Source organism: Neodiprion pinetum, chromosome 1 (genome assembly GCF_021155775.2).
Source record: "Neodiprion pinetum isolate iyNeoPine1 chromosome 1, iyNeoPine1.2, whole genome shotgun sequence".
NCBI classification, from domain to species: domain Eukaryota; kingdom Metazoa; phylum Arthropoda; class Insecta; order Hymenoptera; family Diprionidae; genus Neodiprion; species Neodiprion pinetum.
The window spans coordinates 33,366,165-33,387,069 of record NC_060232.1 but is presented as its reverse complement, the minus strand read 5'-3'; the positions used below and the strand labels follow the sequence as shown (position 1 = coordinate 33,387,069).

General features: G+C 34.6%; 2 protein-coding genes across 3 annotated transcripts; both read left to right on the top strand.

The window, feature by feature from the left end:
• Positions 1-124: 124 nt before the first annotated feature.
• On the top strand, positions 125-5,481 carry LOC124220412 (beta-galactosidase). Of its 2 annotated transcripts, none has more exons than XM_046629263.2 (10): positions 125-498; positions 1,564-1,736; positions 1,917-2,067; positions 2,129-2,192; positions 2,273-2,367; positions 2,516-2,746; positions 2,879-3,050; positions 3,130-3,248; positions 3,396-3,795; positions 3,890-4,079. In XM_046629263.2, the coding sequence occupies exons 1-10, from the start codon at positions 424-426 to the stop codon at positions 3,928-3,930; spliced, it is 1,521 nt and encodes a 506-aa protein (XP_046485219.1). In that variant the 5' UTR covers positions 125-423; the 3' UTR covers positions 3,931-4,079. The 2 variants fall into 2 exon arrangements, with proteins under 2 accessions (XP_046485219.1, XP_046485209.1); XM_046629253.2 differs by having other exon boundaries at positions 131-498; positions 3,396-3,815; positions 3,890-5,481.
• Positions 5,482-5,650: 169 nt separating this feature from the next.
• Positions 5,651-20,515, top strand: LOC124210769 (serine/arginine repetitive matrix protein 5-like). Its single transcript, XM_046609098.2, has 12 exons — positions 5,651-5,859; positions 7,980-8,078; positions 9,100-9,206; positions 13,607-13,687; positions 14,611-14,776; positions 18,169-18,222; positions 18,335-18,421; positions 18,739-18,792; positions 18,909-19,022; positions 19,189-19,279; positions 19,537-19,747; positions 19,915-20,515. Exons 2-12 carry the CDS (start codon positions 7,981-7,983, stop codon positions 19,920-19,922), a joined length of 1,071 nt encoding a protein of 356 aa, XP_046465054.1. The 5' UTR covers positions 5,651-5,859; position 7,980; the 3' UTR covers positions 19,923-20,515.
• Positions 20,516-20,905: the final 390 nt, after the last annotated feature.

The window sequence follows — 20,905 nt, the reverse complement described above, 5'->3', positions numbered from 1 at the left end:
AACAAAAGTGAGTTCTTCGCTATTCGATAAAAAATAATTCTAGTCAACGTCTGGTTCTCGTTGATCAGCAACGCATTTCTCTCTCTCATGCTTATTCTTTCGTACTCCAGCATCGGCTGATGTTCATTCGGTGCGACCGCACACCGGAATCAGAACGATATTATTAATAGAATTAGAACATATAACGGACTGCGAACAAAGAGAAACTCATTATGAGTGTGCGGTCACACTATGCATATTAGCTGTCTTGGTTCGGCCAGTCAACTTGTCGTGATTGTCAAGACGTACCACTACTTGGTAACGAAGTTCAGTCCCTGATTCGTCCATTATTCAAACCGAGTACCAACCGCTTATCAATGGCCAGCCAGTTGCTGTGAGCCGAAAGGCATCCTGGCGTCTTAAACCAGCTCCGGCAGTGAGAAAATGGACTTGGCCACTTGGACGCTTCTGGCCTTGGCCTTAGCCGCTACGGTTGAAGGTTTAACTACAATAAACTCGGTGAGTTGACTGGAAATTATTGCTCTGTGCAATCTTTGCCTGTGATAATAGATTGTAAGATATGGATAGGAATGTGATGCCAGTGCAGTTGGTTAAATAAACTTTTGTACTGCATGTGACGGTTCAGAGAATATTATCAGTTTATTACTGTTGGCAAGACATCTGCTATAACGTACTGTAGCTAATACTGAATTAATCAAAACGCCGTTCTCGTTTTTGAGATAAAATTACAGCATCGTGTGCGTCTATTTTAGACTGCAATTTATGGGGGGGGGGCTATCCTTCACGTAGCGTTACATTGCCTGTTATCAGCACACACGGCACGTCATGTGAGATATGAAATAATGCACGAAAGCGCCGCGCTACAAACGTAAAATTTATAAATCACGCTTCAAAGACCGAAATTTAAAAGCACTACTAATTAACCAGCTTTCACCATCAATCGAAACGATAAATCTTGTCACCTCTGGATCTTACGTGATATTTACTGAAGAAAACTTCATACCTTTATAACCATTATAGTGTTAACCACGTTTCATAATACATCATATTTATTACTGTGAACTTGCATAATTTTTATCAATTTGTAAATCAGTTTTGTTAACCAACTGTAAAGTAGAGATAAATTCGAAAGTATAATATACGTACGAACTTATTTTCTATATAGTGTATTAAATTATAAAATCGTTGTTTAAAAATTCTGTTTTGAATGAACAAAATATTTGTAAACTAATAAATTAGCTCTGATTGGATCGTAGAATCATGCTTTTTAATCTAACATTGTCTTTTTCTTTTTGTGTAAAATATCGTTCATGGTTTCTACGAAATTTCCATTTGCCTCAGAAAAGATTGAATTGAATGACTTTTCCATAGCAGCTAAATTTGAAGTAGTTGCGCACAGTAGGCGACAAAAATTGACCCTCTTATTCTCCACTTTTTCATTGTCAGATTCCCCTTTGAGATTTTTTTTAATGCTTCAATGTCAGTCAGATAACGAACTCTTTTGGCTGATGTATTTCTGATTTAAAATCACAAAGTCGAACTAATTCTGGTTTTACATTGTAGATTAACGTGACGAAACCTAGTTTCACAGTTGACTACACCGGAAATCAATTCTTTCTCGATGGAAAGCCGTTCCGATATGTTTCTGGAAGTTTTCATTACTTCCGGGCCCCGAGAGTCTACTGGAGGGACAGGCTGAGGAAGATGAGGGCAGCTGGCTTGAACGCAGTGTCCACGTAAGTACAAATTCGAATATTTTCATAGCCAGAGTTCTCGGGAAGAGGATTCGGCGAAAGCCACTGACCAATTAACAATTTTTTTTCCAAACGAATATTGCTGATGAATGCGTTGCCAATTCGATAAGCTGTCGTTTTCTTGCTCCAGTATCCAAAAATTGATATCAATAATGTACTCAGATACGTCGAATGGAGCCTGCATCAGCCAAAACCAAACAAATGGAAATGGTACGGAGAAGCTGATCTGGAGTATTTCTTAACTCTTGCCCAAGAAGAGGATCTTTTCGTTTTACTTCGGCCTGGACCGTACATCTGCGCCGAAAGAGACTTGGTATGATTTTTTTGCAAAGCTCTTTAACGTGAAATCAAGGCATAATCGTCCTGTTTTCCAGGGTGGCTTCCCGACCTGGTTGCTGGGTCTTGTGCCCGACATTCAACTGCGAACCAGTGATACCCGTAAGTTTTTCTCATCAACCTAATATTTTTGAAGGTAATTCTATTGCAGCCCGACAACATTCGTTTTATTCTGATTATAGGCTACATGAGATACGTCAGAACGTATATCAACGAAGTAATGAGGAGAGTGCGACCCTTTTTAAGAGGAAACGGTGGTCCAGTCATCATGGTTCAGGTAAGGATGGTCGAGCTAGCTTCTTGAACACCTTGTCATTAATCGATGCCAGATCAGGCACAAAGTATTTACCTCCACTTGACTGATAAAAAAATGTGAACCAATGATCATATAATACACCAATAATTCCTAACTTGACTCATTATAGGTTGAAAACGAGTATGGAAGCTACCAAGCCTGCGACATAAAATACATGACCGAACTGCGAGATTTGTTTCAAAGTCACATAGGAAGTGACGCTCTTCTTTACACCACAGACGGCGATACAAATCGAATGCTTCGATGTGGTATGATACCCGAAGTTTTTGGAACCGTGGATTTTGGCACTGAGGCAAATGTGACACGATCATTCGAAACGTTGCGTCTGTTTCGGCCAAAGGTAGTAAAGTGATCAAGAACTAATCACCAATTTTGCATCTTATCACGTATATCCTCATGATTATTTGCAATACCTTTTGTCTGAATTTGTTACTTGAAAGAATTACCATGAAAATTGACTCTTCGTTTCCAGGGTCCGTTGGTGAATTCAGAGTTTTATCCTGGATGGCTGACACACTGGGGTGAACCCTACGCGAAGGTAGACAGCAGCATCGTGGTAAAAAAAATTGACGAAATGTTGGCCATGGGCGCTTCTGTCAATCTATACATGTTCTACGGTGGTACGAACTTCGGATTTACGTCCGGTAAGACCAAAATCTTTATTCAAATCCTGGGTTTTCAAATCAGCACGATGTGGCTAATCCTTGGTCATCTTACGAACAGGCGCAAATACGGGACCTCAATACGAGCCTCAGATAACTTCATACGACTATGACGCACCCATTACCGAAGCCGGTGATCTGACGTTGAAATACTACGAAATCAAAAGTGTCATCGCAAAGGTAACAGTTGTTGGTCATTTATTCGTAAGGAGACCCTGTTCAATAACGTGTTCTAATCGGAGCACGACGCCATTGAATGTACTCCGGAAATCCAAATTAATCCGAAACAAACCACCACAGAATAACTCAAAAAATTATGATCCATAGTATCTGCCGATCCCGAACATAACGTTGCCTATTCAGTCGTCAAAAGGAGATTATGGTTCCGTTGTATTGGAACGAGTGCTGCCACTGTTTCATCCTTACATGCGGGCCATCCTCGGAATTTTAAAAGTGAATCAATTCGCACCGCCGACTTTCGAATCGTTCGAATCGTTCGATGAACCGCTTGCCTTGGTTCTGTACGAAACGGATCTTCCTGAAAATCGCACCGACCCTGGCGTTCTGGATGTTAGCTTTATACACGACAGGGCGTTGGTTTACGAAGATGATGTATTCGTCGGAACGCTGAGTCGAACTCACGGACTCAAGACTGTCTCGTTGTCTCAGCCATACACGCGACGCTTGGGAATATTCGTGGAAAATCAGGGCCACGTGAATTCTGGAAGTGAGATTCACGATTTCAAGGTATGGCTTATAACTTCAAGGTGGTCTGAGTGATCGCACAATTTCTTATTTGATTGCGAATAATTTTCACGCAGGGTGTTGGCGGTGTTACGTTGAATGGTCAAACCTTGACTAATTGGAACGCAACAGGCTTCCGGCTACCGGAAATGAAATATGACAGTAATTTCGGGGCAAATAGTACGGGTGAAAATCTGGACCGTCTTCCGCAATTTCTTTATGGACTATTTACCATTATTGGCACACCGTTGGATACTTTTTTGGATACTACAGGATGGGGAAAAGGCGTTGCTTTTATAAACGGCTATAATATTGGCAGATACTGGCCTGCAGCAGGCCCGCAGATGACTCTGTACGTCCCTGCGTCGATCTTAGTAACTGGAGAAAATAGGGTAGATCTATTGGAATTTGAGTTTGTTCCGGAAACGCTGACGGTCAGGTTCCAGACTATCCCAAATTAAATTATAACGAGGATAAATACCCATTAATGAATTAAAATAATATTTTTTTGTACTAGACATCGCTCTCTACAAACATTCTTATATCATTTGGCGGGACAGAGTTAATCTCGGCACTACATAAACAATTCATTATCCTGTTCACTGGAATATTTTGTGGGTACTTTATTAAAAAGTCTAACTCTTTCTGTATCGATATAAAACAACATCGAGTACTGATCTTAATTAATTATGAGTTTGAACAAGTTCAAGCACAGGTGTACTATTTAATGATGATTACAGGTATCATTATAAATTTCCAATGATTATCTTGAATGATTTTTTAATTATGTATTACACTGCTGTCAGTATAAGTTGTGGCACTTATTGTGATACGTAATCTATATAAAATAGAATAAGACATAGATATATGGTTACTACAACATAAATGGTACAAGCTTATTGTATATTATAAAAAAAGTAATTTTCATTTCGAGTATCGTCTCAGTCAATTTGATACTTATAATTCTTATAATGATTTTATATTTTTTCATTCTAAACTTATATGATCATAAAGACTTGCTATCAGATTCCGATAACCCTTAATCCATGTCCGGCTATAATTAACAGCAGCTGAATGGTTTAATTATCATAAATTATGCAAATGATTCAGAAGCTTCGAGTATATCGACAGTTGTAACATTTAACTAAAATATCACCTCGATTTTTACTCTATACTGTTCACGATATCTTTAGAAACATGTAAAAAGCTCTCAATATGCTTATTTAATTTCAAATATAAAAATTTCCATTTTATCAGTTCGCAATGCAGAAAACGCTGGAAATTGTTCTGGCGAAACTCATAATTTCTGTTATTTCTTCAAGCGATACGAAGTAAAATCGAGTTAGATGAATTCCCAGAAAAGCAATTTACAATTTTTAGGTTTGACCCCTTGACTGGTCTAGGCCTTAAATCTTACAGTTTATCACCATCGTGAACCATTAATGTCACTAAAATATTCCCCGTCTCACAATCAACCAGTTTAGTAAAATTTCACCAACATTTACAAAAATTATTGCTTTGTACATCGCGTACTTCATTTAGTAAAGCATCTGTTCGATAACCTGTCCGATGACCTTTGCAGTAATATTATCATGAATTATATACCAAATTAATGTCAACTAAGAAATTTGCAACAATGTAACACTTTTATAGATCCAACGCAAACCCATATTTTTACGCATTGATTCGTTCTAAATATTATCGAACTTCATTCAGTGAAAAATAAAACACGCCCTAGCGTTTCAACGCTGACAGAACGTGGACATTCCAGACATTCGAATTTCAAATCTGCCTCTATTTTGTAGCGCCATCTAGTGTTTAAAGCTTTTGGCAACGTCGCGGCGGCAACACCGTTCGCTACGCATTTCATTGGCATTGTTGATTTTTTAGCTGTACGCAACTACGGTACGCATGACGCCAAGGGGTGTAGACAGGGTAAATTCCGAATAAAATTCGCCCTGCCGAATCCCGCGAACCCCGACGATTGCGGCCATTACGACAGCAGTATCGATTGGGTACGGAGAACCAACAACCGGGCACGAATATTGTGAGTATCGCATTTACTTTGAATTTCAATTTCTTATAGCCCGTTGAATCGGGTTCATTATTTATATTAGTGTTTGCGAATCGTGATTCCACGTATATTATCAGTTTGTAAGCGTCGTATCTCATGCGATAATCTAGTTCTACGCGCCAAAGTTGTTTACGAGGTATTCCATGCCAACTGAGAGGACATTTTCCCTGACCCCCGCCAATTTGCTTAATTATTTCTTATGTGATTTTATAACATAAAAAAGGCACCCACCATTTTTTCAGATTTTTCGTCCCAACCATTCATTTTTAAAAAATATTACAAACTCTTTTATGGTCCTAAAAAAAACGCCATTTTTTATTTTTTTTTTTACAAAAATTCACATAATTTCTGGGTCCAAAAAACAAACATTTTCAGCCATAGTTCAGAGTGGAGAATTGATTTTTTTTTGTATTTTTTAAATATTTTTTTAGGGGAATAATTTTTCTTATTTTGTATGCATTTGCCAAACTGATGGATTTTTTCGATTTAACAATTATGTATAATCGAAATAGTTAGAATGCTCAATTTTTCTTTTAATTTTTCTGAAATCAATTCTCCACTCTGAACTATGGCTCAAAATGTTTGTTTTGGGACCCAGAAATTATGTGAATTTTTGTAAAAAAATAAAAAATGGCGTTTCTTTTAGGACCATAAAAGAGTTTGTAATATTTTTTAAAAAAGAATGGTTGGGATGAAAAATCTGAGTGCTTCTTTTAGGTTGTAAAATCATATAAAAAATAATTAAGCAAATTGGCGGGGGTTAGGGAAAATGTCCTCTCAGTTGGCATGGAATACCTCATACATACAATAATTTTAATCAGCTGTAAGTGCTCTTGAGCATTCCAAGATCGGATTAATTTTAGTGCAGAAAAATGTTGCTAAAATTTCAGTATGCTGTGTGCATGGGCATTTCATATGGTAATTTCTAGTTGGAAATACGGATCAGGTTTTTTTTCTTACGTTTTAACCTGTATTTTCAAGGCCGGCAGTCACAATGTGTGAACTTGCTTTGCGGCGTTGTTTTGCACTCTGAGTTCAGAATTGAACCCCTGTGTGCAATAAATACTTGACTCGAATTAAGTTTTGAACAATGAAGTAGTAAAAATTATGATCTTATGGGCGTTGTTGTGATAACAAAGGGTAAGACATTTTTGTCAAAACAAAAAACGATCGAATTTTTCCACTGAAACACCTGTACATCGGTCAACAATTACTTCATTCATGTTTCATTACCTAAAACTTGACTCGTGTTAAGTTGTTGTTGCACTTTGAGCTCAGAAGTAACGTGCAAATCGCTATCTACAGTTACATGTTAAGAACAGGTCTTACAGTAGCGTATCGTTTTTATTTAAAATGCCTTAATCTACTCATTTTGTTGTTTTAATAATTGGCTCTTCTGTTATTGTTTGATTTTACAATGCTCTACAAAACAATTTAACGCTGTCCTCAAAATCAGTTTTAAAAAAAACTGACATTCTTATAGTAAAATACTATTGCTAATCTGTTTACAAGAAATTTCACGAAGTTGAACGTAACTCGTCGCCAAATGGAAATCATGAGGTCACCCCTACAATTTACCACATTTTTCCCATATAATGTAAGGAAAATGTGTTCTATGCTGTTTCGTAGATTAAGTGCAGAACATTGCGATAAGTGAATTGATACCTCGCAAATGTTCATCGCTAATAAAAAGTTACGCATGTATATTTATAATAAGTTAAAAATTTTCATTCCTATGCTGTCAAACTTTATAATCATTTAACTAATTTAATTCTATTGCCTGAGCGATGTGAAAAAGATTTTGATTGTTAGCTATTAATATCATAATAAATAACAACTGTCGTCGTTACTATTGAAAAATTAAATGCATTCAATCTTACATTTTTATACTTAGATACGACCGTGGCGAACCCACGTCAATCTGGGTCTCCAACCCTTGACCAAATAAAAGCGATATCAAGATATAAATCTCTTCCATTTGAACTGGCAATAGAAAAAATTCATAAAAGACTTAAATGGCAAAAAGAGCAGAGAATACAAGCGGAACATGAGAAACGGAAAAAGAAAATGATAGAACTTCATAATCTCAATAGAATGGCAGATGATAAAAACAGTGACCGTAAATTCCAAGATCGTCAACCTAAACACCATAGTCCGGTACCAGGAACTTCCGCTGAGACATCATCAAGAGAGTAAGTTAAATCTATTACCTTGAAGTATTCGCCATATTTGATTCGCGACTTGAAACTACAATACCATCGACTGTGAGTAAGATTACCATAGTAATAACTAACACGACTGTTTGTAGTTATAGCTATGAGATTAATAATTAATTTTAAAGTACGAATCATTTTGTCGTGAACTGTTCTCAAAACTCAATATTGCAAATTCAAGTAGACTTACCATTATATACTGCTCATGAAGTGAAGTTTTTATTCTTAAACACCATTCACTCTTCAAACACAATTTTTTTATACATGTATTTCAAATGTGTTTCTTAACATATCGCATGCCTAACACAAAACTATTTCTGTTCAAATTGCGGTACCTTTGCTTGTACAGATGGGTGATAAGCTGTGTGCCAGGTTGCTCCCATTTACTTTCATGTTATAAAGGACAACCCGTATATGAATAAAATAAATAAAATTGAAGTATAAATGATATTACATCAGTTTTTATGGCAGTTTTGAAACAACGAGTTTTTTCAATTGTCACAGTATGATTTTGGGCTATGTTTTGCGGTATGTTGAAAACATAGTAATAAATTCGAGATAAATATCTAACCGGACGATTCTATAATTCAGTTATTTAGTTCAGGTATACGGTTGAGACGAATCTTTATTCTCCAGCACAAAATACTCAAAAATTTTGTACAAAATGGAACACAATTCAACGATCAGTTTTCTAGCTTTCATACATTATTTCAAATTACAAAAATTACCTTCATACTTCTAAAGAAACTGGAATAATCAGTGTTCATATTTGCGTTGAACCTTTCAGTTGTTTCATGGAATGAGTCACTTTTCGATACTCCGTGTCAGGAATACCATGGTATTTACAAATCTGTACAAGTTTCTACATCCGATGTTGTCAATTTGACTCATCTTCTCCCTATATGTACTGATATTAATATGCTTATAAAGAACAATATTTAAGATCGTAACTCTGTTGCACATAAAGCGTATCTTATGGAAGTATTGACATTTTGTTCAGATACCAACACCGCGATTCAAGAAAACTCTCTTGGAGATCGACTGCTACAGAGAAAGAGATCAAATTATTCGATACTATCCGCAAATTTGAAGATCGAGCAGGTCCAGGTAATAGTAACTCCCACTTTGGTCTCCTTCTCAAGAAACAGGTGCACCATTTGAATGGCAATAGAATTGATCCTGGCAACATTTGAAGATGAAGGAGCTACACGAAGATTTTGATTCTACAACTTATCTTGTCATTGCAAAAGTATCATATATACTTCTTACGTTATCAATCACGTAACTCAGGTTTTCAATATAATAGAAAAATTCTTATGGATGGAAGCGAAGACAACGACAGAAAAAGTAGAATTAACACAATGGGATTTTACACTGGACCTAAATTCGTTAGTAGCATACAATTTCCATGTAAAATATTAACTTTCAGCAATAGGTCAACAACCTGGAGATCACTACCTGCAGCAATGTCATCTTTTGAAGATTATCACCACGTCAACAATATCGACGCGGTATCAACTCATCATCAGCAACGACAATTGTACTACAACAGAAGATACAGAAATATTTCCTTTGGCACTATTCAAATGCATGTAAATTAATAGATTTTTAACTTACCTAGGTGTGGTTGAACAAGCCATCGGAGGATGAAGATCCATGTGATCACATAGAAAGATGTAAGATCATTTTTCTTATTATCTGGTAATATTTAACTTAATGTCTCTGCTGCTAACTACAGTTTTTGCTTGAAAAATGAAGCTGATTCGTAAAATAACTATTCTCTTCAAAAATTACACAAAATAAGAGCACCTATTTTCAAATTTAACTTTTTCACGTGACAGTACTTTTGAACAACCAATTTTGTTTGTATAAAAGTTCGCATTTAGTGCATGCACAGTTTTTTACTGTAATTTGATATCATGAGAAAATGCAATATTGTTGTTTACGCGATTAGTCTTTTTATGCATACTGCAGTTGCGTCACGTTGAAATTCTTTATGTTCGAATTTTGCACTTTCATTACTCTTCTAACAATGCTCGAAAACCTAACACCCAAGCATATCAAAACCTTGTCATCATCAGGAAGATCTTATTCAATCAATAAAAGGATTGATTAAAACTCTACTCCTGAAGATCCTGGAACTAAAACCAACCATGATAATTAAAAAAAAAAAAAAAGTATATAAGCATTCGCTGTTTCATAAACAATAACTCGATCACGAAATTGTTTGCATGGTAAAAAAAATTTCTGAAGTAGTCATATTGTTGGAGAAATAATCTGAAAGTTGGTCCTATTTTATCACGTTATATCACATCTTTCTCTTAAACCCATACATTCTCAAATGTTGTTCATTTTTTAAAAGTCAACCACAATTTAAATCCAACTTTTCGTCACTTTACATGAACCTCTGTGTTTGAAACATTTTCCACTGAATAGTAGTGCATGCGAATAAAGTTTTGCTTTTCGATTTTTGTTTACTTGTACATCATTTTTGTAACACCGCGAAATTACTGAAATTAATATTTGTAAATGCGATGCTGTGCGCGTAAAAAATTAATTATACAATCTAATACAAAAAATCATCAACTGGAGGAATCAACACCCGAAGATTGCGAAGTAAGAAGACCATCAAGACCATCTAGTGCAAAATGTTCCAAAACCAAATCAATAATCTTCTTTCCAATATTATTTTATCTCTTCTGAAGACTGCAGTCGAGTCGGATCTTTTTTTAAATATTGAGTGACAGTCAAATTTGATCCAAGCACAATTGCACAATATATATATTTTTTGTTACACTTAAATACAGTAATCTCTTTTCATGTCTCATGCACAATTTCAATTTTTTATGATATGTGTCAATAGCAAGTAACTATTCCATTCAACTTCATTAATATTCATTTTAAAAAGTGCAATGATCAAAAATTAAAAAATTATCGATTGAGGCATCCTACAATTGGACATCATTATACAACTGGGATATTGAACAACAAAATCATCCGGAAGATTAAACAACATCATCAGGAGGATTAAGGGGAACTTGCGGTCCAGCGGGTGAGAATTTGATTGCATTTAAAAAAAAATTTTTTTTTTTTATGAATGAAATCAACAATGTTATTTAAATTTTGTAGGTATGTTTTATTACTTATAAATTTCACAAAATTGGAAATTAAAAAAAAAAAAAAATTTCTTATTATTTTAAAAATGGCGCTGAAGTTGTCCCTTCGAAAAAAGTTGACCTTGCTGCTGTTAATTCATTTGGTTCTTCCACTTATCCGAAATCAAAAAATTATTATGAGTATATCTATCGCAGGAACTAAAATAATAAAAAAAAAAAAAAAAATTACAAAATTGCGTATTGTCAAAATTAGAAGTCGGAAAACAGCCTGATTTTAACAATGTTTTGTTTATAACAAAAATATAAACATTTTATGGAAAATTTTCGTTTTAGTTCCTGTAATAGCTGCCAGTGTACTTAATAACATATTTTAATTTGAGATGAATCGGTCGAGTAGTTTTTTTTAATTGATCAACATAAGACAGAAAAAAGTAGTTTCGAGATAAACGCGTTTAAAATTTCGAATGAGTATTTTCTCCAAAAAATTAGATTTAAACGTGTACTTACATTACGGGGATAATTACTTAAATAAGTAAGTTAACTCTCAAAACTAAAATATTTTCACTACAACTCGGGTAGACAACTCAGGTAGCAGCTGCTTTTCTACGAACAATAGAACTATTCACTGAGGGGACCGACCCTTCTACTTACTTTCGCACCGACCTTTAATGGGCTGTAAAACTTGAAATACTGTGAATATCATTACCAAATTTTCACATTATATTCTTAAAATACTATACTTTCGAAATATTGGAAGAAAAAAAATCCATCTTTTGAAAGTTCTATACCGCAAGGTCCCCTTAAACAGCATCATCAGAAGGATTAAACAACATCGTCAGGAAGATTAAACAACATCATCAGGAAGACTAAACAGCATCATCAGAAGGATTAAACAACATCATCAGGAAGATTAAACATCATCAGGAGGGTTAAACAGCATCATCAGAAGGATTAAACAACATCATCAGGAAGATTAAATAAACCACAATTTTCAAATCAATATTTACCAGTGAATTGTTTGTTTGTCTTTAATACTGTCGTGTCTTAAAAACGAAATATTCAATCTGATTTCAATACTCTTGAACTCTGTAGAAATTTTGCATGCATTGAAAATCTTTTCCATCTAAATTTATTATTCGAACCATTTCCATCGAGTTTACTGTTTTCCACTCAATTTTTTATTCGTGATGATATCTAAAATTCAGCCACGGTACCTAAACTGTGTGCAATTTAAATGCAATGGAATGGATTCTACAAGGTTGCATCATCGAAGATTCAAAATCAGCACGGAATCGAAGCGAAAAATTTACTTTCGAATGAAAATTTGAAAGAGAATCAGGCGACTGTGAAAATAATATTTACCAAATCATAAATTACAATAATGAATACAAAATGCTATCGAATTTAATTTTAACTGCCACCGATTTAACAAGTAACATGTAATTTTTAGATAGGTATTGTTTTTTCAGGTTCATTAATTGTATATTTAGATATTGTGTTTGCTAGAAATCTCATCTATTAGTGGTATTACTATATTTTAAATACACGACCTTAAATCTTCTTATAATTCAGCGAAGTAATGGATTCAGATGGTAAAATTGTGATGAGTGTTTATTTCGTAAAATTTTCTTAAAATTCACCAGTGCAGCAATTTTAATCACGAAAAAATAATCAAGAGAAAATACACTATGGTCTTGATAATCATATTCACCACGTATTTAAAAAACAAAAAAAGAGAAAAGATCCACCTAAATCTTACCAAAATTGACTACTAGCATGACCATTTTTCAGTTCATATTTGAAAATACATTGAGAATTAAAATTACAAAATAATATTCGATTAACCACGAATAATATTTCATTTCGATAATTTCCGAATAACCACACTACCGGAAGTTTATCAATTGCAAGCCATGAATCAGCGTCCAAGATTATCAGTAACGAGATATTTGCTCTGAAAAAATTAAAACTCGATGCAAAGGTAATTTTCTCCTCCAGAACAAGAGCCTCCCAAGCTCGTCGAGCTGTCTAGCTTTTGTCGATCAGACTATGAATTATAAGTCTTGGATTTTCAGTCGAAAAATACTTGCTCGATACTTTGAGTGATGGTTAATCCTTGAAAAATACTGACTTACTCATGAACTTCCAGCTTATCTCTTCAATTGAATTTCAGTAAGAATCAATAAACATTCTGATTCAGTAAATACGAAGTAAAACTTCACATGGCTTACAATTATTTCTATCTAACCAGAACAAGGCATAAAAATCTATTTGGTGACTACTTGAATTGGCTGTCGCGTATGTTACATGCTTCTGCTTATGTATTTTTATCTTACACAAAATCAAATCAACCCTAAACGGTATTTTAACATCGATTCGTCATCGCCTCAGGACGAAGACCTCACCGACCTGAAGAACATAGAGCCAGCCGAAGTCACACGGAGACAAGACGATCCGAATCTGACCGAAGAGGTATGCAAATAATTTCATCTTACCTCTAATCAAATCAGTCTTTGTGGAAATATAAATTGTAGAAAATTATATTGCTTGCGTACCAGTGCATGAGCATCTTGAAGGGTCGTCTGTAAATTACGTGAAGTTATTTTCCAAGATTTCTAACGCCCCCCTTTTTTCTCCAAACAATTCCATAAAACATAAAATGGTGTGAATAATTCACTGTGTGCATTCTTGGAATGAAAGTGACATATTAGTTAATGAACGATGACGGTAATTGATTTTAGAAATATGGTCTAATATCGGCAAAAAACGAACTGAGTTGTTAACTTCTTTTGTAAATAAGAAAAATCAATTACTAATCATTGTTGCGATTTATACCCATAATTAGGTATGTATATGAAGAGAATTTAAATACACGCCAATCCTGTTGGTACGACAAATAAATGTTATATGAATGAAAAATAGAAAAAATTTTATTGAATTTCCTTCGTATGGGTATAGATATGAATTACAATCGCAATGAGTTACCCATTTCAAAAGTAATGTGTAAACAATTTTATTTTATTTGCCCTTTACAAAAGTTCTTTATAAATTATTTTTCTTTTTAATCAGATGTGATAAAAGTAATCCATAATCAGAGTATTTTTCAATAAAATTTTTTTACTACAATGCCGAAGAAAGGCGTAAACAGAACACTGGCGAAGATGCAACAAATTTGTCGACAGTTTGAAAAAAAAATTGCGCAAGATGTAGTCCTAATCTCCTCTTCCAAACCACAACACCATAAAATGTATAATTTATGGACAGCCCTTAATCAAAATCTGAATAGATGCATGCAATGTAATTAAATTCATGATATAATATTCTTGTTCGTCTCTGTTGTTCACTGAAACAAAAAACATGAATTTGTCATTTGGTATATTCATCATTATTTATAGGAGGTCACTACAGCAGTGAAGATCATACTCGCTCAAGAGATTCTCATCGGCATGCTCGTAGCCGCAGTCACAATAATGTTGGCTCTCATGAGGCCCGGCAAAGAAGAACACGGAGCCCTAGCCCACGGCCTGATTATTCGAGACGTAGAACAGATGACCGTGACCGGTAAGTATTCATCAAATAGGTTTGCAAATTAGTTTAGAACGTATCTATTGAATAGAACATACATTTATTTATAGTTAAAGAACTTGATTTAGTTACCATGCATAGAGTATAAGCTATGAAAAATGAAGTTTTTATTGTTGAACATCTAATTCGCACAAGTATGCTTTTAAAACGTATAAAGAAATGTATTTGTTTCCGAATAACTTGTTCACGTAATTATTCAACCAAGTAATCACTCTTGGCATGCTTTGCATGCCACATGGAATATGAATTCTACTTTACTTAGCATTGTATATAAATGTAAGTTGAAAGTAATAGCTGCAGGAAATTATTCTTCTATTTCTTCGGATTAGTTCAATTTTTATGTTGAAAACAAAAACTAGACAGGATATCTTTGTAGAGTGTAATAATCAAATATATTCACGATACTTTTTGAATAATTTTTGTTCTTCTCGATTTTAAAAAAATTGTCTAAATTACGTTTAAATGGCATTATTTGTATGCTCTGTTTCGTATGAAATGAAGTTTATCATTCCGCAGTAGTGTTAGAAATCAAATCCTGGTATATGAGGTATTCAAGATAACACTAAATTAACAATACGAAAAGAATATTCTATTTTACGATAAGAATTACTTGTGTTTGAATACAACAATCCAAACTTCATTAAAAAACAATAATCAAGAATTCATGGATTTTTTGAGAACGAACATTTTTTTATCGTAAAAAATCTATGAAAAGGAACACAGTTTTTATTTACCTGTTTTCTTTTTTTCTTCTTCCATTTTATTCTCCACAACTGTATTACGATATAATTATTTATAGATTAATTAAAAAAAATATAATATCTTCCACCGGTGGTCTGCAGGAACAGAGTCAAAGACTCGATAGAATATGTAATACATATAAACCACAAAAATAAAAACAGAACAGGTTTTTCATTCAACAAATACGTCAGTACTGTAAGAAACTGTAATTATCAATCATTATTTCGTCCCGAAAATTAAAAAAACAGAGCTTGGACAGATTAAATCTAATTCATTGCACACATACTTGTAAACAGTATGTTCATTGAGACGCACTAATGCTTCGTACATTTATACGTACACTTAACACAACTAACTTACAAAAAGAAAAAAGAAAAAAACGCTGGCAGATATTTACCAGTATATGAATATCTTCCCCATAACGTTACATTATATATAACGACCAAAACATTTCACTCGTGCCAAATGTAGCTATAAATAACTGTTTATTTTTTGTTACTAAATTATGTCTTGTTTTAGCCTTACTAACGCTTCAGTTGGTTTACACGATGTCACACTTTTTCCCTGGAATATGCTAAGCTTGCCCATAAGCACACCATGTCTCTGCTTACAGTTGTATCTTTAACTGTCACGCTTTGACGGATTTATCCAATGCTTATTGTACGCACGATTTAGCATCAAAAGACGGATCGCCGAAGAAGGGTAACTCATTTCTATTTGATAAAATGCTGCTCTGCAGCTATATCGAAGGTTCAGGTAAATCAATTCACACACAAAGATTATATCCACTATATTTGGACTGGGGCGGTATAACAATTTAATAGATATATTTGTGCGTAATATATACACGTAAGTATAATCACTAGTTTCGTAAGACATTATTTTCAGGCGAAAAATGTGTATTTATACAACGTTACCTATAAGCTGTGATTATTCGCTCATTTACTCGCTCACTTTATTGTTTCAACTACGCATGACTTGAGCAATATATGTATGTATCCGTCCATACGTACATACTTATACGTATCCAATCATAAGCTGTTCTTGTATAACTCGGCAAGCCATTTTGTCGGCATTAAAATTACTCCACAGGTTAGATGCAGAGCAAACAGATGTATCGCGCTAAGCTGTTTCTACCGCATCCTCGCCGAGTTCTCCTTCGCCGCGATATTACCGCGTCGGGAATACGTATGCGCGCGTTATAATATCGCGGTGAAGAAAGAAATAAAAATTTACGTATATACTTACTACCGGGTCACGCTGCTGAGCGTACCGCGCGTAATTTTGAAGTGTACTATACATGCGGTATGCTTCACGGCTATGCACGGTGCGCTTAGAAAAATGACTTATTAATGGGTGTACGCGTATTATATCTCATTCGTACTCGTCACCTTGCGTGAGCGTACTACGCGCGATACCGGAGTATCAATATACTGTACAAATGTATGGGGGAATCCTGTGTGGCTGTTCAGTCATTATGGGAACACATGGTTGAAAAATTAACCTACATGGACATATATGATACGTAATACATACATGTATGTGTGTGTCTCCAGAAAAACTCTGGTATTGTCTTCATTCCAGCTAGAAATTCGAAGATTTTTTGCATATATTTATATATGTATGTAACCAAAGGTTTTCAATTACGTTTAAGTTTACGTATCAATGGATCAAGATTTGAATTTTTTTGTGTATATTGTAACACGCGTTTACAGGACTGCTCGAAATGCAGTAACTATTTACAGCATGAGGTAGCAAAAAATGATGGTTTAAACAATTATTCTATCATGTTGCCATGCTTGTAACTTGTTATTGTATCAACACGAGTTGATACCAACGAAAACTCCGTTTAATATGTTTATATTTATTTTTGTTAGGAATGTTATAATAATGGACAACTATTCCAAATGGTTTAATTTCTAAGTTACAAAACTCGTATGTTGTATAGGCGTAATTGAAATATCTCCATGATTAGGCGACGCATTTATTGAATAAGAAATTAATATTCATTACGGCGATAATTCGAAACTAACAATAGTTTTATGATTTCTAATTTTTATTCCTGTTCCCGTATTCATGCTACGAAAAATTTTTTCGTCTATATGAAATAATGCCTAGTGCACACACCCACAGCATAACAAATTTAGCTAATAAGAGTAATGCGCAAATATGTACTGATAGTGTATAGTACGAAGAAAAGTATTGCGAGTTATAAATATAAGTTGTAATGCAGGTATTTAATATGGATAAAATCATTGCATGAATGAAAATATGGATAAAAGTATTGCAAGTGTTAAATATGGATAAAAGTATCGTAAATATCAGATATATTCATGGTAATTTACATACTAACTATGGATAATCGTATTGCTATAATAAATATGGATAAAAGTATTGCAAGCAATTAATATGGATAATAGTATTGCAATATTCAATACAGTAACGTAAAGCATACCAAAAGCTAAACTTATCACATAAGCTTAGGAATTTTTAAAATATTAATATACTTATTTTAGTTTTTTATAAGAATAATAATACGCTTTTATTTATTTTCACGTAGCGGTATAAAGTACATGTTTCACCCACTGTAGCGAACTACGTTGTTCTTAATTCTTTGATATTTTTAGAGAACCACGCAGACCATCATCTACCTCAGGACATCGCTCTGACCAACGTAATCCGTAAGTCACATTACGAACACCAATAGAATTATATTCTGAGATAAACCATCCAGTTTTATGGAGTTATGAGAAACAATTTTTAAAAATCGTTAGTATTCATTACACATTACAGACAATCCCGTTCGGCAACTGGATCACAGGGGATTATGAAACGAGAACAGGACCAATCGCCATCGTCTGATGAAGACTCGCCGACAAGGTCTGATTTTATTTCTTCAAATTTGAATACTTTTTGTCTAGCATTATCATCGAAATTTCCGCAGTCGTTTCAAATCAACAATGAAATTGAATAAACTCCACGAAATAAGGAGATGTTTTAGAATTTCAATATTCACCACCATTTCTCATTCGAGGATTAGAAAGGTGTATTAAATATATCTCGTTGGTACGAATAAATGCATGAAGTCTTACAATGTATTTAAGATTTAATTTTCATTTATTTGAGGACTATGTTTGAAGCACATACTTTATAAGTTATATCAAATTTTATCGTGCTCAATACGTCTACATCTTTAGATTCAACGAGAGAGGTATTCGTAATAGGAGTCCTATCCGCGAGAGACATGACAGGTTTTTATTTTTCTTGTTATATTTTGTTAACATCTCAAGCTCGTTGGTTTCAACATAATCATTCGAAAAAAACATATCAAGAAATCAAAACATATATTTTGTATCTCAAAAAATAGGGAAACTGATGAAGCAGCTGACCAGGAACTTTATCGTCAACGACGCCAACAACCATCGCCCACCCCAGATGACTCTCTCCCGGGGGCTTCAAAAGTGGTGGTTTTATGTCCAGAGTTAGATTTTTTTGTGTACTTCTATTTTGGCATCACACACTTGTTCTAAGCGAACGTTATAGAAAAAAAACAGTAACGTAGTAAAGATAAGAGTTATTCTTAAGAAATCTGAAACAACTAAACATGATTCGTTATTTTTCTCATTCTATGTATGCATATTCAACAGGTCTATGCCCACGTTACCAGCTTGGATAAGATCATTGGGAGAGCAGTTTGTATGCGTTGTGACTCCAGATGACCAAGCACGACGGCGACTGGTAAAATATACAATTCTTCTTTTGTTCATTTATTTACTAGTATTTGTTTTGGCGATAGTAAACAATTTGAAATCTAGAAACTGTTCGATATTTCGACATGTAATATAGTCAGAACAGTATTGAAGTAACGCAGGAGTGTAAGACCGTAGACAAAAGTTCAACAAAACTGCGACGTTCAATAATTTTTCTTGTGTGCCATCTTCGTGCAACTCGATTAATAGACACAAGTAAATTTTTCACGCTTAAATCTCTTGCAGCGAAACCCGGCTCCTCAGCCACAATATCCGCGACGTCCAATACAACCCTTGGGACCTCCATTTCCATATTTTAGCGCCTACTCACACGATGAATGGGACGAACGCCGAATACGATACCCATACCGCCCATTCAGAGGACCCTCAATGGGGGCACCTAGAGGACGTGGAGGATGGTACAGACAGGGGGAACGTAGAGGACGTGGAGGAGGCAGTATGTAAATTTTGTATACAATGTAAATTCACGTGATACAGTATTTGTACCATACCGGAATAACTATAGTATTATATATTGTATGTATATATATATTTTTTTTATATCAACTGCCGATTAGTTTTCCGCTAACCAAATAATCTATGAACAAATTCTTTTTTCCCCAGATTGCTAATGGGTTGGATGTCAATGAAGGGAAATTATTATTTATCATTTTATATAGAACCGGATGCCAGGGCGAAAAATTTCCCCCAGCAAAACCAATTGCTAAAGGAGACACCCGCCACTGAACAACCAAAATAGTACTGCTGAGAAGAAGAACTTGGATATTTTTATAACCGTTGATCTCATACGTAGTCTTTGGTATTTAGTTGCGTGGTCGATATTTTGCAATATGTATTCAAAATTTTTTATTTTTCAAAGTAATTGTCGTATACTTGATCATAAACGTTTCTTTTTTTCAAAATGAAGAGTTGAAGCGATAATATTTACCACAGTAATAACACTTGCTGATACAAACATTGATGTGCCATATAATATGATTTCATAATAATCAGATTCTTTTCCTTATTATTTGACATGCGATACCATTGACGAAATATGAATTTCAGCTATTCGCCTATTATCTATTATTATTTACTTAACACATTGTATGCTTTATAAAAATTATAAATTTTTGCATTTTTAAAATGTAACATGTACAACATGAATCGTAATAGATGTAGAATTGACACATTTCAATAATTAATTACATTGGGGTAAGATAAATTTCACTTTTTTGTTGGGATCATTTTACTAATTACCAATCGATTAATAACGGACCGTAGCACGTAGCGTGCGAGGCTGCGGAGCGGGAGGATCCGAGTTCCAATCCAAAGCCTGTCCGGCGACCTAAGCGGCAACTCGCAAGAATTGTAAGATGTGTCCACGGCGTTCAGGCGCTGTATCGACGAGCTGAGGCTAGAATTCGGTTCCGGCTACACCCGGACAAGGTTTTCTGCAGTTTTCCTTGTCCCTTGCGCGAATGCGGGTGTTTCTATTTAACATTGTAAGACGGTCTGCAGACGCATAATGGTGTTCGCTAACTTATATTATATTGAACACTTTAAATATCTTGGGAATATAATCTATCGGGTATTGCGGGATGGAGTAGTCATT